At 45.7% G+C, this 16,046-nt stretch overlaps 2 protein-coding genes and 1 pseudogene across 3 annotated transcripts; 2 read left to right on the forward strand and 1 right to left on the reverse strand.

Annotated features, from left to right (window-relative positions):
* Positions 1–120: 120 nt before the first annotated feature.
* LOC123110610 (probable LRR receptor-like serine/threonine-protein kinase At3g47570) lies at positions 121–5,662 on the forward strand (annotated as a pseudogene).
* A 1,379-nt stretch (positions 5,663–7,041) lies between these two features.
* On the forward strand, positions 7,042–9,574 carry LOC123110612 (uncharacterized). The gene is made up of 3 exons (XM_044531170.1): positions 7,042–7,165; positions 7,244–7,488; positions 9,205–9,574. Exons 1-3 carry the CDS (start codon positions 7,146–7,148, stop codon positions 9,348–9,350), a joined length of 411 nt encoding a protein of 136 aa, XP_044387105.1. The 5' UTR covers positions 7,042–7,145; the 3' UTR covers positions 9,351–9,574.
* Positions 9,575–9,764: 190 nt separating this feature from the next.
* Positions 9,765–12,592, reverse strand: LOC123110611 (polyubiquitin). 2 transcript variants are annotated; one of them, XM_044531169.1, is made up of 3 exons: positions 12,346–12,592; positions 10,603–11,367; positions 9,765–10,374 (listed from the first exon to the last, which is right to left on the reverse strand). In XM_044531169.1, the coding sequence occupies exons 2-3, from the start codon at positions 11,365–11,367 to the stop codon at positions 9,994–9,996; spliced, it is 1,146 nt and encodes a 381-aa protein (XP_044387104.1). In that variant the 5' UTR covers positions 12,346–12,592; the 3' UTR covers positions 9,765–9,993. The 2 variants fall into 2 exon arrangements, with proteins under 2 accessions (XP_044387104.1, XP_044387102.1); XM_044531167.1 differs by having other exon boundaries at positions 9,765–11,367; positions 12,346–12,591.
* Positions 12,593–16,046: the final 3,454 nt, after the last annotated feature.

The following is a 16,046-nucleotide window of genomic DNA, read 5'->3' on the forward strand; positions in this document are numbered from 1 at the left end:
ACTGTATCCTCCATTGCTTCTTCCCCGGCGTTCGGAACTGGCCGCCACGCCTCGCTGTGGCAACCGTTTGCTGCCTAGACGCGGCCATCGCGCCGTCGCCTCCAGGGAGAAAGGTGCGTAGAGTGTGGATGGGTTTTTATGTTCGCGGTCTTCTGGATTGGAGCTGAAGCTAAATTCCAGAAATTACGTGCTTCCCTGCCATGCATTCTCCTCCCCGACATGGTGCTGCACCAGACGTCCAGACCCATGGATATGGGGGCGCCACGGCGGCAGGCAGGCCCCCAATGGCTTTGCCATAGTTCTCTCTGGCCTCTACACCATTAGGCCCCACGATTTCCCACGATCTCTCCATCCCCGCTGCATCCTCTTCTTGCATCTACTATGTTCTATGGATGCACATAAGGTGTTCGACGCTTGTCCTGGTGACCTGGTTCGTCTACACACGCGATGATTGTTTGGTAATTTGCGCGTTCCAACAGGGGTTGCTGCAGAGTGGACGGGCTATGACGTGATTGATTCCTAGAGAACATGTGGAATCTAACTGATTTTGTATGCCTCTGAGAAAAACCTTGCAACTGTCCGTTGCTGTTAAAAACAAACTGGACTTTCTCCTCAGAAGTGGATTCTCGGTTTCTGAATTTCTGTCTTTGTTCACTTCGCTTATCATTTCTATTTTGATTCTTAACCAAATAAACTCGCTTTCTTTTCATTTTGCTACTTGCCTATGCTGAAAATTTGCACCTACATAACAATACCGCTTTAATTCCAGAGCTTGTGAGCTTGGTGAATTGGTTAGTCTTACTGGCTTATCAGTCTTGTGGAAGGAGGGAAAGCCTACAATCTACATCTCTTTTGACCTCTGCTCCTTTCGTAACCATATCACTTTTCCTTACTGATCATTATTTACGATTTGACATATAGAGGTGGCTTTTCTGACTGAGCTGATTGCACCACACAAACATGAAATTCCACAATAGCTTCCTCTACATTTTGATGGATGCATCAAGACTGTCAGAGATTGCTAGAGGCAGCGCAATGGAAAGCTAGCTGGAGAAAACAAATTGTGGAGGTTGCCCCTGCTTGCTAGGCTTCCTGCCCTTTTTGCTGGGCACTAGTGCTAACCTTTTTCCTTTTTTTTTTTGCTTCCCTTCTTTTCCACTGGTTTTGCTTATTCCGTTTGTTTTGTTTCTCCTTAGCTTTGGCTCCTTGTAAGTTTCCGTTCCTTCTTGGTTGTCTTTTTCGAATACAGAATCACGTTATTTAGATGTGTGTTTTGAGTTCTTTTATATGAGTTTCTGTTTCAGTTTTAAGCTTGCAAGCTTGATGAATCAGATAGTCTTACTGGCTTTAATGGGAAATCAGCCAGTCTCGAAGGAGGGAAAGCCTACACTGGACAGGTCTACATCCAATTCACCCCGGTCCTTCAGTAACCATCACATTTCCTCCGCGATCCTTGATTTCATTTATAGGCATGACTTTTCTGACTGGCGTGATTTTCAATCTTAGGTAACTTTTGTGATTGCGCCACATGAACATAAAATTCCATGTTAACCTTTTTTTTTCTCTACATCTGATTTATTGTCATTTCCTGTAACATCATTGGAATATTCAACGTTTGAAATTATGCCACACCTTCAACTACATGGCACAAGGCATCACATTAGTCACTTTCACACTCCTTTTTCTCTTACTCGTGATATGGAGATATTTGTCTTTACACGTAAAAGTTTTTTATTTAGCATTTCCCCACTTAGGGTAGTGAATTTAATGTATATAAATGTGCATAATGCATTAGCATGTCTCGCAAAAATCATTGGCCAACCAGCGAGCACCACATGGCATAACCCACCGGTAGCCCAGTCTTTCCCCCTTAATGGGTTTAATGCGACCCTTTTTTCTCTGGACATCTAACTTATTGTCTTTGTGCTGTAACATCATTGGGACATTTCAACGTTTGAAATTATGTCTTTCCCCCTTAATGAGTTACCAGTGATATTAGCAATATGTGGTCCTGGTGAAAAAGAAGTCATAAATAAGTGGTTGCCAGTGTCCAATATTTTCATTGGCCGACCTGGAGAGTGACAAGCATTATCGCTATTTAACGAGTTGCACACAAGGAGAGGAGTGCAGAATACAACAATTAACGACCTACCACTCCACCCCACCTTCACCTCCTTGCTCAACCATGAAGATATGGCAGCTTGTGATGATCCATCTTCTCACTCATACCCTCCTTTTCTTCACACCCAGCTCTCAGCCCACGAACAACCAAACTAGCAACTACGGCGTCGATCTCCCTGTGCTCCTATCATTCAAATCCTTCATAACAAGTGACCCTACACGGGCACTGTCCTCTTGGTCTTGGGACCCTGCCGGCAACGGCACGAGCACGGCGTCATTGCCTGTCTACTGCGAGTGGGTGGGCGTAGCATGCAGCAACCGCCGGCACCCTGGCCATGTCACTGCCATACGCCTGCAGGGTATCGGCCTGGCCGGCACCATCTGCCCGCAGCTCGGTAACCTGACTCACCTCCGTGTCCTCGATCTTTCAGCCAACAACCTGGCAGGTGAGATCCCAGGCAGCCTAGGTCGTTGTACATCACTTCATGCCTTGGATCTGGGGGTGAACTACCTCTCTGGTTCCATGCCTGCTTCTCTGGGTCTCCTATCAAAGCTTACATTTCTCAACGTCACCCATAACAATCTGACCGGTGATATTCCTATGCCATTCTCCAACCTCTCAGCCCTTTCAAACCTTAGTATGTCAAGCAACCACTTCCATGGCCAAATCCCAAGCTGGCTGGGCAACCTGACATCATTGACACACTTGGAATTAGCCCAAAACGGCTTGACTGGCCATGTTCCTCCAGGTTTAGGTAAGATGACTAATCTTGTTAAATTTGATATTCATGATAACAAACTGGAAGGCCCTTTTCCTCCATCCATGTTCAATATTTCTTCCATCACACTCTTGGACATCGGCTTCAACCAGCTATCAGGATCTCTGCCACTTGATATTGGCTTTAAGCTTCCAAAGATAAATGTTTTGGCCACACATGTGAACCAATTCAAAGGACCAATACCAGCCTCCTTGTCAAATGCATCCTCACTTAAATATTTGCTTCTTCGTGGAAATCAGTATCATGGTCTGATTCCACGGGATATTGGCATACATGGTCGTTTCAGGTCATTTTCATTAGGCCACAATGTGCTTCAAGCCACAGAGCCTAGGGATTGGGATTTCCTCACATCCTTAACCAACTGTAGCAATTTGGGAATACTAGACCTTGAACAAAACAACCTTGAAGGCGTTATGCCAGTTACCATTGCCAACCTATCTAAAGAGCTCAAATGGATTGCTCTAGGTAGCAACAAAATAGCTGGGACCATACCTGCAGGATTAGTGGCGTTTCAAAAACTTACCATGCTCATTCTCGCAGATAGCCTTTTCACAGGCACCTTACCTCTAGATATTGGCCAGCTTCCTAGCCTCCAGTACCTTGACCTATCCCATAATAGATTTGATGGGAAGATACCACAATCATTAGGCAATATCACGCAATTGAGCAATCTCTCTCTATCTAATAACTTTCTGGATGGCAGCATTCCAGCAAGCCTTGGCAATCTAACAAAACTGACATCTCTGGATCTGTCCAGTAACTCCTTGAAGGGGGGAATCCCACAGGAGATACTTAGTATTCCCTCTCTGACGGTACTTCTCAACCTCTCCAACAATGCTCTAAGTGGCTCCATTCCAACACAGATAGGGAACTTGAATAGCCTCAGCACAATCGACCTATCAATGAACAAGCTCTCTGGTGAAATCCCAGACGCTGTCAGCAGCTGCGTCCAACTAAATTCCCTATATTTGCAAGAAAATCTTTTGGAGGGACAAATACCCAAAGGTTTTTCTTCTTTGAGAGGACTCGAAAATCTGGATCTTTCCAATAATAACTTAGCAGGAGCCATACCTGACTTCCTCCAAACTTTTGAGCTCCTAACGTATCTAAACCTTTCTTTCAACAACCTATCTGGTCCAGTGCCAAATACAAGGATCTTTGGCAATGCCACTATAGTGTCGCTTGCTGGTAATAGCATGCTATGTGGAGGTCCTCCATTTTTGAAACTCCCTTCATGCCCATCACACCAGGCTAATTCAACAGAGTCCGTGTCATAATATTTTGCATGGTTGGCACTTTGATCTTCTGCGTGTGCATTCTGGCTGCAGCATGCTACTTTATGAAGACAAGAACCAAAGCAAATGACGTTGATCAAAGAATCATATTTCACAATGAGAGAATATCCTATGCTGAGATAGATGCAGCAACCAATTCATTCTCACCGGCAAATTTGATAGGTTCCGGAAGTTTTGGGAACGTGTACGTCGGAAATCTTCTTCTTAATGAGAGTTTGGCTACTGTAGCAATCAAGGTTCTCAATCTTGCCAGACGAGGAGCTAGTAGAAGCTTCTTGAGAGAGTGCAATGTGCTAAGGAGGATTCGACACCGGAATCTTGTCAAGGTGATCACTGTATGCAGTGGTGTGGACCATAATGGTGACGAATTCAAGGCACTTGTCCTGGAATTTATTTGCAACGGAAATCTAGATGAGTGGCTGCATCCAAACACAACGACTAAGAGCACTAGGGCCTTTAGAAGGCTAAGTTTAATGGAAAGGCTATGCATTGCTCTTGATGTTGCAGAGGCTTTGGAGTATCTTCACCATCAAATTGAGCCATCGATAGTTCACTGTGATATCAAACCATGCAACATCCTTCTAGATGATGACATTGTCGCGCATGTTACCGACTTTGGTCTAGCAAAGATTATGCGTACCGAAGAATGCAAGCAAAGTGGTGGTGGAACTGAAAGTAGCTCATTTGTGATTAAAGGCACAATTGGATACGTCGCACCAGGTCAGCCTTTCTTAAAATTGGAACCATTGCTGAATGCTGATGCATCTCAATAATTTCTTCCCAAATTTATGTCTTAGTCATTACATAGCCATTAGCCATAACATCTTTGTTTATATGTTTGTCAGAGTATGGCTCGGGATCTGAAGCCTCCACAGATGGTGACGTATATAGCTACGGTGTGTTGCTATTGGAAATATTTACTGCAAGAAGGCCAACTGACAATTTCATAGATGGTGTGACAAGTCTTGCCAACTATGTCAAGATGGCCTATCCTGATAAGCTACTGGAAATAATGGATGTTAGGGCAACCTACAGCGGAGACATGCAAAGTATCACAGACATATTCTTATATCCTATATTTAAGCTTGGCCTAGCTTGCTGTGTGGATTCCCCAAGACACAGAATAAAGATGAACGACGTAGTCAAGGAATTGAACACCATAAAGAAGGCATGCACAGCTCATATGTCTGTCCATGAATTTTGAGCAACTACCTAACCCGAGTGAGCATTGACGTGTTACGATCATCTCTACAGCTCTGCATCCCTGTGGCATTGTGTTTGTTACTTGTTAGGGGTAATAACTAATAAGGGTAGCACCCAAGTGTGAGGGTGATACCCGTATGAGGTAGTACCCAGTTAGTGTGTGTTTGGTTACGGACAGTTATGGTATTCCGAATATTCTAGGTTTGTATTTTGTCATGTCATGTACTTCCTCCGTTCATTATTATAAGATGTTCTATTTCCTAATTTGGATGTATATACACGCATTTGTGTTTTTGTTCAGTCATTTTCCGTATGTAGTCCATGTTAAAATCCAAAACATCTTATATTTGTGAACGGAGGGAATACTATAAATTTTGCCTCTTGGCTCTTGGATACAGTAATGCAACAAGTCAGAGTTGCAACTTACAAGTACGGCCTGTTTGTGGTGATTCCATATCTATTATATTTTGTCACTATCCCTGTTATTTGTCTTGAGAATATGCAAAGAGAATTGTGTGTCATTGTACTATAGGCGGTGCTCACAGTTCTCATGGAAAATAAGTTTGTCCTCGCAAAAAAAAAAGGAAAATAGGTTTGCCGATCTTTTTTAAATTGCTTAAAAGACTAGTATATCTCATGCCTCCTACTCGCAGCAGATTTTCAGTCCCCTCCCTGTCGTTCACGGTCTATGTAATTTCTTGAATGCTACCCCCTCCGTTTCATAATTCTTGTCGTGGTTTTAGTTGAAATTGGAGGCAGTACTTTGCTTCAGTCAGCTAAAACTCATGATGGTGTTTATCGCAATCTGTTTGCCATTTTAATTCAGATGGCTTAAATTCAGTGCTTTGGGTGTTCATAGCATATGCTGCTGTCTCCACTCTGCACTCTCATTGGCCCTCGCTTTGTATCCAGTGATTGCTTAAGCTCAAACTAATCTCCACTGTGGCAAATAAGGACGACCAAACATATACCGCCTGATTGTCATTCATTCCAGAAGGAAGCAATTATGCGCAAGGACGAGCAAACATATACCGCATGATTGTCATTCATTCCAGAAGGAAGCAATTATGCGCTGCATTCAACAGGCTACGATTCTGTTATGGACAATAAATCTCCTTGAAGCTGCTCCATCTATCGAGTTGTTTGATATTGCTCCACTACAATAAATTATATACATAACGCTAAAAATGAAAAAGACCTCTACTATAGTAGGTTGGGATCCATCAATTCATATCATCTATGATAGTTTAGAAATAGGCTGTCATGTGATGAAAAAGACCTCTACTATAGTAGGTTGGGATCCATCAATTCATATCATCTATGATAGTTTAGAAATAGGTTGTCATGTGATGAAAAAGGAAATGTGGTTGGGACCATGCTACACCCATGAAATATGACATCCATGTGAAAAGGGAAACGTTTACTATCGGCCGGCCGCCTCGTTCGCTACGTGCGTTGGGCTCGCGCGCTCAAGCCACGTCATGCTGGCCCAACCGCACCGTTTTTTTTCTTTCTTTTTCTCTAATTGGGAACCTCATCCACTCGTTCCTTCATCTTTCTTGTGCCGCTGATTTCTCCGCCGAGCTCGCCTCTTCCTCTTTCTTCCGACCTCCCCGGCGCTGCGGCGCCCCCCCCCCCCCCCCCCCCCCAAATCCAATTCCGGTATGCTGGAAACCAACAATGTGCGGCGTTGAACCCCATCCAGGGGGAATTTTGCTTCAGCCGGCGATGATGGTGGTTGGCGACGATGGCAGTGGCGGAGAATAGGTTGGTATTTTTTGATTTGTTTTTGCTAGAACCAGGTTTGATTTTTGCTGGAACCTACTTGCATTTTTGCTGCAACAGGAAGATCACAATGCTCGGCGGCGACGGCATGGCCACTATGAATTGTTTTTGCTGGAATCAGCAATGCTTTTTGCTGGAACCAACCTTTGCTTCTGCTACATCAGAGAAGACTACGTGGTGGGAATCAGCTACATCCAGCGATTTTTTTTGCTACTTCCGTCATCAATTTTTGTTGGAACCAGCACAAGCGTCGGCTACGTCCGTCGGACGGCGGAGCTACAATCAGCGGGGAAATGCTACAATCGGTGCGTCAAATTGCTACTGCCGGCATTTTTTTTGCTGAGCAGTCGAGAGTAGGTGCGGTGGAGCTGCATCCAGCGACGTAATTTGCTACTTCACGCATTGATTTTTGCTGGAGCGGGTTGCGGCATGATACATCCATGGCCTGAGTTTGTGCTGGATGCTACAACCATGCCTTTTTTTGCTGGAGCCGGCTGCGGTGTGCTACAACCGTGGCTGCGAGGGGAGCGTATGGTACTGGAAGGGGGGAAGGTCAGCTGCTGGCAACGGTGATAGCCGGACTTTTTTTTTTGAAAGGAACACAAATGTATTCTATTAAACTGGTGTGCTCGGCATATCACCAGCACACAGGTTTAGTACAAATTGTGGTAGATGGCCAATCCAGACCTCACGATCGCCATCCCCTAACAGAGCGCCACGCGCAGCTAGTTCATGAGCTACAACATTACATGATCTCGGTACAACAGATATTCTAAAGTTTTCAAAATTAACACATAACATGGCTTTTATTTCTCTAAATAGAACACCTAGCGGCGCTAGATCATACTCGCTTGATGTAATAGCATTCTTCAGTATAGTCGAATCTATTTCTAGAATCACCTGATTACATCCCATTGATGAGGTGATTTGCACCGCTTGGAGAAGAGCTCGAGCTTCAGCTTGAAGAGCATTGCCGACTTCTTGAAGATGACCTTGTCCAGCTGCCACTGCTACTCCTCGATCATTCCTGACTATAAAGCCCCAACCACCTGAAAAGGATTGTTCCCTAAAAGCCCCATCTACGTTGATCTTTAAAAAATTATGCATCGGTCGAGACCATTGCAGCTGCATCTTATTACTTGGTATTAGTTTCTTTACCTGCATGTTCTTGTATTCCAAAACATGAACTGTGACAGAGGTAATTATCTCATCTGATGTTCTTGGTTTCTCTCCTCGGTTTGCTTTATTCCTTTCCGCCCACCAGATCCAGAGCAAACAACAAGCTGTGAGCCTCTTTTCTTCGTTTAGATTGAATATTTCCTGTAGGAGAGATGGGCCGCTTGGGCATCGAGCAATTAACTCTCTTGTGTCCTCCATTTGAAGTCCTCTCCAGATTGGTTTAACTAATTTGCAAAAAATGTGGCCTCCATCTTCATTTAATCTAAAACAAAGTGGGCACCTGGTATCAATATTTATACCTCTTTGTTTCAGCTTCATTCTCAATGGTAAACTGTTGGTGGCCACTCTCCATAGAAAATGCAGAATCTTGTTAGGCAGAGGGAGTGACCATAGTTTCTTCCATTCAAAACCACATGTGGTTCCCACTGGATTGAAGCATTCAGGTAGCCCTTTCACAGATTCACGTGCTTCACAATCCCGTGCTACTTTGTATGCAGATTTGACTGAGAAAAGTCCTTTCTTATCATAGTGCCATGCTGGGAAGTCGTCTAGCTGCTCATGAATTGGGATCCTGAGTATAACCTGTACATCTTCGCCTACCATTGATTGGTTCAGTAGGTCTAGGTCCCAAGTGTTAGTTACTGGATTTATGAGCTCCTCGACGTGCGTGATTAGATTGTTGCCCTTCCTTGATATGACCCTTCTTGATATTCCTCTTGGGATCCATGGATCGTTCCATATGTTAATAGATTTGCCATTCCCCACTCTCCATATTATGCCTTTATTTAGCAAATTGATCCCTTTTAATATGCTCTTCCATGTATATGACATTCCCCTTGCAGGCTTTGCATTTAAGATTGACTTGGATATGTTGCAACGACGACCAGGGAGCAAGGGTGTGTTGTGCGAAGTTTTTTTTTCTGCAAGGGGCACAACAGCCGTGCTGACCTGGCAGCAAGTTCGGCCGGTGGCGAGGTTGGCCAGCTGATACCTGATGGCGAGGGCAGCAAGCTGTTCTACGGTGAGGTCAACGGCGCTCATCCTTAGCAGCGTCGGCGGCGCTGGACTGAATCGAGCGGCTGGGCGCGACCGGCCGAAAGTTTCGGCCGGCGCGTATCAGTCGCCATGTGAAAAACCTTCGTGGGAGATGCCTCTTGAAAAGTGGAAACTGGATTGTCTTAAGTTGTCTCAACATTGTAAACAAAATGCACAATTTCCATTAACATTTGCACATCTAGCATCTTGTTTACGGGGAAACTGAGAACAAAATGCACAATTTCCATTAACGTTTGCACATCTAGCATTTTGTTTACGGGGAAACTTCTCAGCAGCCATTGAAGCCGAGGTATAAAATAAAACACCTAAAGCAGATCATGCAATTGCTTAGGCTTAACAGCAAAAGGAGGCACAAGTTCAGGGCTCACTTATTCATTCATTTCACAGTTCATCCAAATCTGCTGCGGTCAGAAAGTTCACGGACACAACCAAACATAAGTACATAACACTAGACCACAGCACGGTAGCAACAAAGCACAAGACCAGACGAGGACACACTGACAATCCGATCGGAGGACACAGAAAGGCAACCGACTTGTGAGCCCACAGACATAAGCAGCTCCATGGCCAGGCACTTACTGGCCACCACGGAGACGGAGCACCAGGTGGAGGGTGGACTCCTTCTGGATGTTGTAGTCAGCGAGGGTGCGGCCGTCCTCGAGCTGCTTACCAGCAAAGATGAGGCGCTGCTGGTCCGGTGGGATGCCCTCCTTGTCCTGGATCTTCGCCTTCACATTGTCAATGGTGTCAGATGACTCGACCTCGAGCGTGATGGTCTTGCCGGTGAGGGTCTTAACGAAGATCTGCATACCACCCCTGAGACGGAGCACCAGGTGGAGGGTGGACTCCTTCTGGATGTTGTAGTCAGCGAGGGTGCGGCCGTCCTCAAGCTGCTTGCCGGCAAAGATGAGGCGCTGCTGGTCCGGGGGGATGCCCTCCTTGTCCTGGATCTTCGCCTTCACGTTGTCAATGGTGTCGGATGACTCAACCTCCAAGGTGATGGTCTTGCCGGTGAGGGTCTTGACGAAGATCTGCATACCACCCCTGAGGCGGAGCACCAGGTGGAGGGTGGACTCCTTCTGGATGTTGTAGTCAGCAAGGGTGCGACCGTCCTCAAGCTGCTTGCCGGCGAAGATGAGGCGCTGCTGGTCCGGGGGGATGCCCTCCTTGTCCTGGATCTTCGCCTTGACGTTGTCGATGGTGTCCGAAGACTCGACCTCAAGGGTGATGGTCTTGCCGGTGAGGGTCTTGACGAAGATCTGCATCCCACCACGCAGGCGGAGCACCAGGTGGAGGGTGGACTCCTTCTGGATGTTGTAGTCAGCAAGGGTGCGGCCGTCCTCAAGCTGCTTGCCGGCAAAGATGAGGCGCTGCTGGTCCGGGGGGATGCCCTCCTTGTCCTGGATCTTCGCCTTGACGTTGTCGATCGTGTCAGAGGACTCGACCTCAAGGGTGATGGTCTTGCCAGTGAGGGTCTTGACGAAGATCTGCATGCCACCACGCAGGCGGAGCACCAGGTGGAGGGTGGACTCCTTCTGGATGTTGTAGTCAGCGAGGGTGCGACCATCCTCAAGCTGCTTGCCAGCGAAGATGAGGCGCTGCTGGTCCGGAGGGATGCCCTCCTTGTCCTGGATCTTTGCCTTCACGTTGTCAATGGTGTCGGATGACTCAACCTCCAAGGTGATGGTCTTGCCGGTGAGGGTCTTGACAAAGATCTGCATACCACCCCTGAGGCGGAGCACCAGGTGGAGGGTGGACTCCTTCTGGATGTTGTAGTCAGCGAGGGTGCGACCGTCCTCAAGCTGCTTGCCAGCGAAGATGAGGCGCTGCTGGTCCGGAGGGATGCCCTCCTTGTCCTGGATCTTCGCCTTGACATTGTCAATCGTGTCAGAGGACTCGACCTCAAGGGTGATGGTCTTGCCGGTGAGGGTCTTCACAAAGATCTGCATCTGCAAACATAAAGTGTACCGAAACCATAGTAAGGCACTCGTAATCATGAAACTGCAGAACATAAAGCATATGTGAACAAGAAGGTCACGATCCAATAGAGATGAAACTGTGACTGTGTAAACAACATCTCAATAGGAACTGAGTATTAGATAGCAGATTGATGTTCAAGTTTGTCTACAAGCTAAAAGAATCAGTTAATATAGTATGATTTTCAGACAAGAACTAGAACTGATGCACAAGTACAGATACTTTCAAGTTTGACACAACAAGCTACAGTATCTAGTTAAATCAACAGTACTATTGTAAGCAAACACAATTGACTCTAAGAGCAGAACCGGTGCACAAGAACGGATCCTCCAAACAACTACTAGGCCCAACAACTAACATAGAAACAGCTTTGCTAAAGCACATCTAGATGTGCCCTAAGAATGGAAATCAGGTATATCTGTTAACAGATCAAGCATAGGTGCGAGATAAAAGGCTCATGAGCGCCACAAAGTCTGAACGACTCAGCAGGAACCGAGCGGAATCAATCAACTACACACGCCTAGATGAACATAATCAACATCAGTTGCATCTCAAATCGGCAGATCTACCCGATAATCCAGGCATAATCGTGAGAGATTTCACGACAACGGAGCCAAATCAACAGCAATCGATCAACAAATCTATCATAGATGAACATAATCAACATCAGTTGCATCTCAAATCGGCAGATCTACCGGATAATCCAGGCATAATCGTGAGAAATTTCACGACAACGGAGCCAAATCAACAGCAATCGATCAACAAATCTATCGTCTCGAACCAGTACTGCTAACACGGAACGAGCGGAATCAACTAGACACCTCTAATCGGCAGATCTACCCGATAATCCAGGCATAATCGAGAGGGATTTCGCGACAACCGACTACGGGGCAGATCAACAGCAATCAATCAACGATAATAACGAGGAGCGCGGTCTGGAATTCGCGTACCTTGGAGGCGGACGAGAAAGCCTTTGCTTCGATTCGATCGGAAACTTTCTGGGGCTCGCTTGGCAGGGAGGATTGGATGAGTGGAGGAGGAGACGGGAGGGGATGGGGATTTAAAGGGAAAAGAGTCCCGTGAGGCTACGGCACGGGTGACGACGGGTGGGGAGCGATGCGAGGTCTCTACCACGCAATTTCGGGGAAAGGCAAAGGAGAAGAGAGCGACCCGCCGCGGAGATACCAAAGGTGCCGTTCTGCGTTTGGCCAGCTATAAAAAAAGGTTGGTGACCGGCTCACGCCGCTAGCGCCTTGCGTGCACGTCGGCCGTCCGTCGATGAATCTTTTCTCTACCCCTAAAAAGAATAGAGAGTCTTTTCTCTTCGGAAAAAAACCTTTTGGAAAATCCTTTAGAGCAACTCCAACGCGCCGATCTAAACGAACGGCGATTTTGTTTGCTTTTCGTCCGTTTGGGCCGGCCGTCCGCTCGGCGTCCGCCCTTTTTTCTTTTGGGTCGACCGTGTGTCCAGCGCCCGCGACCCATTTCATGTCCGCGCACAAATTTAAAAAGGCTCATGGCAATAGATCATGCCAGCGGCCATGCCATCGCCCAAAGTTCATGTCGGCACCATGCCAGCGCCGACATGCAATGTCAGCCTCCAAGAAAACCACCACGGTTCATGCTGACGGACTTGCCAACGGCCAGTACACATGCCAACACACAAAAAGGGGCGGGAATTCAACCACGCCATCTCGGTCGTGGTCATGCCGGCATACATCTTCTCAAAACAAGGCCTCTTCCTCGGCAACACGGTGTTGAGGTCCACCTTCATGATCTCCACCCCCGTCGTCATGCTAGTGAGCGCCACTTCTTTCGCCTTGTTATTGGCATTGGAGGTCTCGATCTCGAGCATCTTGGCTTGCTTCTCCGCCTCCATCTCAAGTCTCCATCTTTGGATCTCGATGAAGGCATTCATTTGCTCTTCCTTGTCTTGTTGGCGCTTCTCCTCCCTTGAATCCTTCTTACTCATCCTGCCCTCCACGGTTGCGAGCAAAGCGATCGACGCCGCATCCCGCTTGTCCTCCTTCTTGGAGTTGGTCTTCCCTCGCGGTCGTGCCTTTTCACCCTCCCCAACCTCCTCCATGGCTTTCTTCCCCCCAGGCGCCATGAGGGCGGCATATTGCGCCTTGAACTTCTCCTCCCCATTGATGACCATCCAACAATGAGAGAGGTTGAAAGACTTGTCGTCATGTTGGACTTTGAATGCCTCCAAAGCTTGGAATGCCTACAAATGAATAGCATGCAAGCATATGGCCAAATGGACATGCAAGCATAACGGGAATGGAAACAAAGAGGGGCGCATGTATACCATGCCTCGCATGCCGATGTCGCTCACAGGGCGTGCCTTCAGTACTGTAGGATGCTGCTAACGCAACACTACAATCAAAGACCCTTCGACGAAACTGTGTGCGATGCAATAATCGCAAACGGTGATGTAAAAAACCGTCAAAAAAGATGCAAAACTTTTACGATGGCGGATACATCAAACATGGTTTGGATTTTAGTTGAGTGTGGGATGTGGGGCATACGGTTCAGTACAATGAACTGTTTGTGATGAGGTAGAACGACAGAAACGGGCAGGCAGATGTGCGATACACGGCATACAGTTCACTCTGATGAACTGTTTGTGATTAGGCAGAACAAAAAAAACGGTCAGCCAGATCAAGGTGTGTGCGATAGAGGGCAAAAAGTTTACTCGGATGAACTATTTGCGTTGAGCCAAGAGAACAGAAACGGTTCAATTTAACAAGATGTGTGTGATACGCGGCAAACAGGTCTGTAATCATAAATGTGTGCGAAGACCGATAATAACACAGACGATTGCTACTAATAAGACGTGTGTGTTGTGCGATGGGATTGCATACAGAACAACACACACACACACACACACACACACACACACACTTATAAGGACATGGTTGCATAATCAAATTAAACATCCAATTACATAGGTGGCTACTACACACACACACACACACTACAAGAATCAGCTGATTTGCCGTCTGCCATGACAGACGGCAAAGGACCAGAAAGCGGAAGACAAAGGGCTTTGCCGTCAGCCACGGACGGCAAACATGCCCGGCAAAGTAAGTTACGGTAAACAACTCATTTGTCGTCTGCTTTTGGCCAGCAGACGGCAAAGACCCCTTTACCGCCGGTGGCAGACGGCAAAGAACGTGGACGGCAAAGAATAGACGTTAGCCACGTTAGGTGGCTAACGAGAGGCTTTGTTGTCTACCAGCTAACGTCAAACATGCCCTCCCCTTTGCCGTCTGCCTTGTGATGTCAGCAGATGCGTCATGCCCCCCCCCCCCGCTATTTGTTGTCTGCCACGGACGGCAAACTGCCCAAGCCTTTGACGTCTGCCACAAATGGCAAAGTGACCAGATAGGTCAACTCCCAGGTTGCACAGGTTGCTACCACATGGCCTCTTTTCCGTCTGCGGCAGACGGCAAAGGGCCTGCATTGCCTCTTTTTCTGTTTTTTCTTATATCCAAGCATTTTCACAGCAAATATATGATATATATATATATATATATATATATATCACAGGGCAATTTCACAGCAAACATATGAGATATCCAATACATAGCAAGTTCACAATACATAGTTCATCCATGCATATTACAAGTTCCACATTGTTCCAAAATGAAAACAGAAAGGGAAAACAAGCACTCCATCAATCAAGCTTCCGTGAAGTGAATGAAATCTGCAAAATGGGAAATAAGAAAGTTAGAAGAAGAACAATAATAATAAGAAGTATATGACATTATGAGCTAATTTTGGTAAAAAAAAGACATTTATGAGATAACTTAAGTAAAATGGATCATTTATGAGCTAACTTAGCTAATGGGTCATTTTGGAGCTAACTTAGATAAAATGGATCATTTTGGAGCTAACTTAGGTAAAAATGACATTTATGAGCTAACCTAGGTAAAATGGATCATTTATGAGCTAACTTAGGTAAAATGGATTATTTATGAGCTAACTTAGCTAAAATGGATCATTTTGGAGCTAACCTAGCTAAAATGGATCATTTTGGAGCTAACCTAGGTAAAATGGATCATTTTAGAGCTAACCTAGGTAAAATGGACCATTTTGGAGCTAACATAGGTAAAATGGATCATTTTGAAGCTAACCTAGGTAAAATGGATCATTTTGGAGCTAACCTAGCTAATTATGCCATTTTTGAGTTAACTAAGCATATCATGTTATTTTGACATAACTAAGCTAAGTATACGTCTTTATTGAACTAACCTAGGTAACTAAGCGTATTAGAGCTAACTTAGCATTTTAGAGCTAACCGAGGTCATTTTGCAGCTAACTTAGGTAAAATTGATCATTTTGAAGCTAATTAAGCTTATTATGTCATTTTGAAGGAAAATAAGCTAAGTATATGACATTTATGAGGTTACCAAGGTTGTTATGCCATTTTTGACCTAAGTAAGTTAATTATGCCATTTTTGACATAAGTAAGCTAAGTGTATGTCATTATTGAGCAAACCTGGGTAACTAAGCATATTAGAGCTAACTTATGTCATTTTGGAGGAAACAAATCTAAGTATAGATCATTTAAGAGCTAACTTAGGTAAAATGGGTCATTTTGGAGCTAAGTAAGCTAAGTCTAGGTCATTATGGTAAGCATATT

The sequence above is a fragment of the Triticum aestivum genome, chromosome 5B (genome assembly GCF_018294505.1).
Source record: "Triticum aestivum cultivar Chinese Spring chromosome 5B, IWGSC CS RefSeq v2.1, whole genome shotgun sequence".
In the NCBI taxonomy this organism is placed as follows: domain Eukaryota; kingdom Viridiplantae; phylum Streptophyta; class Magnoliopsida; order Poales; family Poaceae; genus Triticum; species Triticum aestivum.

Excerpts from the sequence above, each read along its gene's own strand:
- LOC123110612 (XM_044531170.1), top strand. The coding sequence starts at position 7,146 with ATGGCAGTGGCGGAGAATAG. Across the intron at positions 7,166-7,243 it reads ATGGCAGTGGCGGAGAATAG|GAAGATCACAATGCTCGGCG; the intron begins GTTGGTATTTTT and ends TTGCTGCAACAG. Across the intron at positions 7,489-9,204 it reads GCGGGGAAATGCTACAATCG|GCTTTGCATTTAAGATTGAC; the intron begins GTGCGTCAAATT and ends TTCCCCTTGCAG.
- LOC123110611 (XM_044531167.1), bottom strand. The coding sequence starts at position 11,367 with ATGCAGATCTTTGTGAAGACCCTCACCGGCAAGACCATCACCCTTGAG.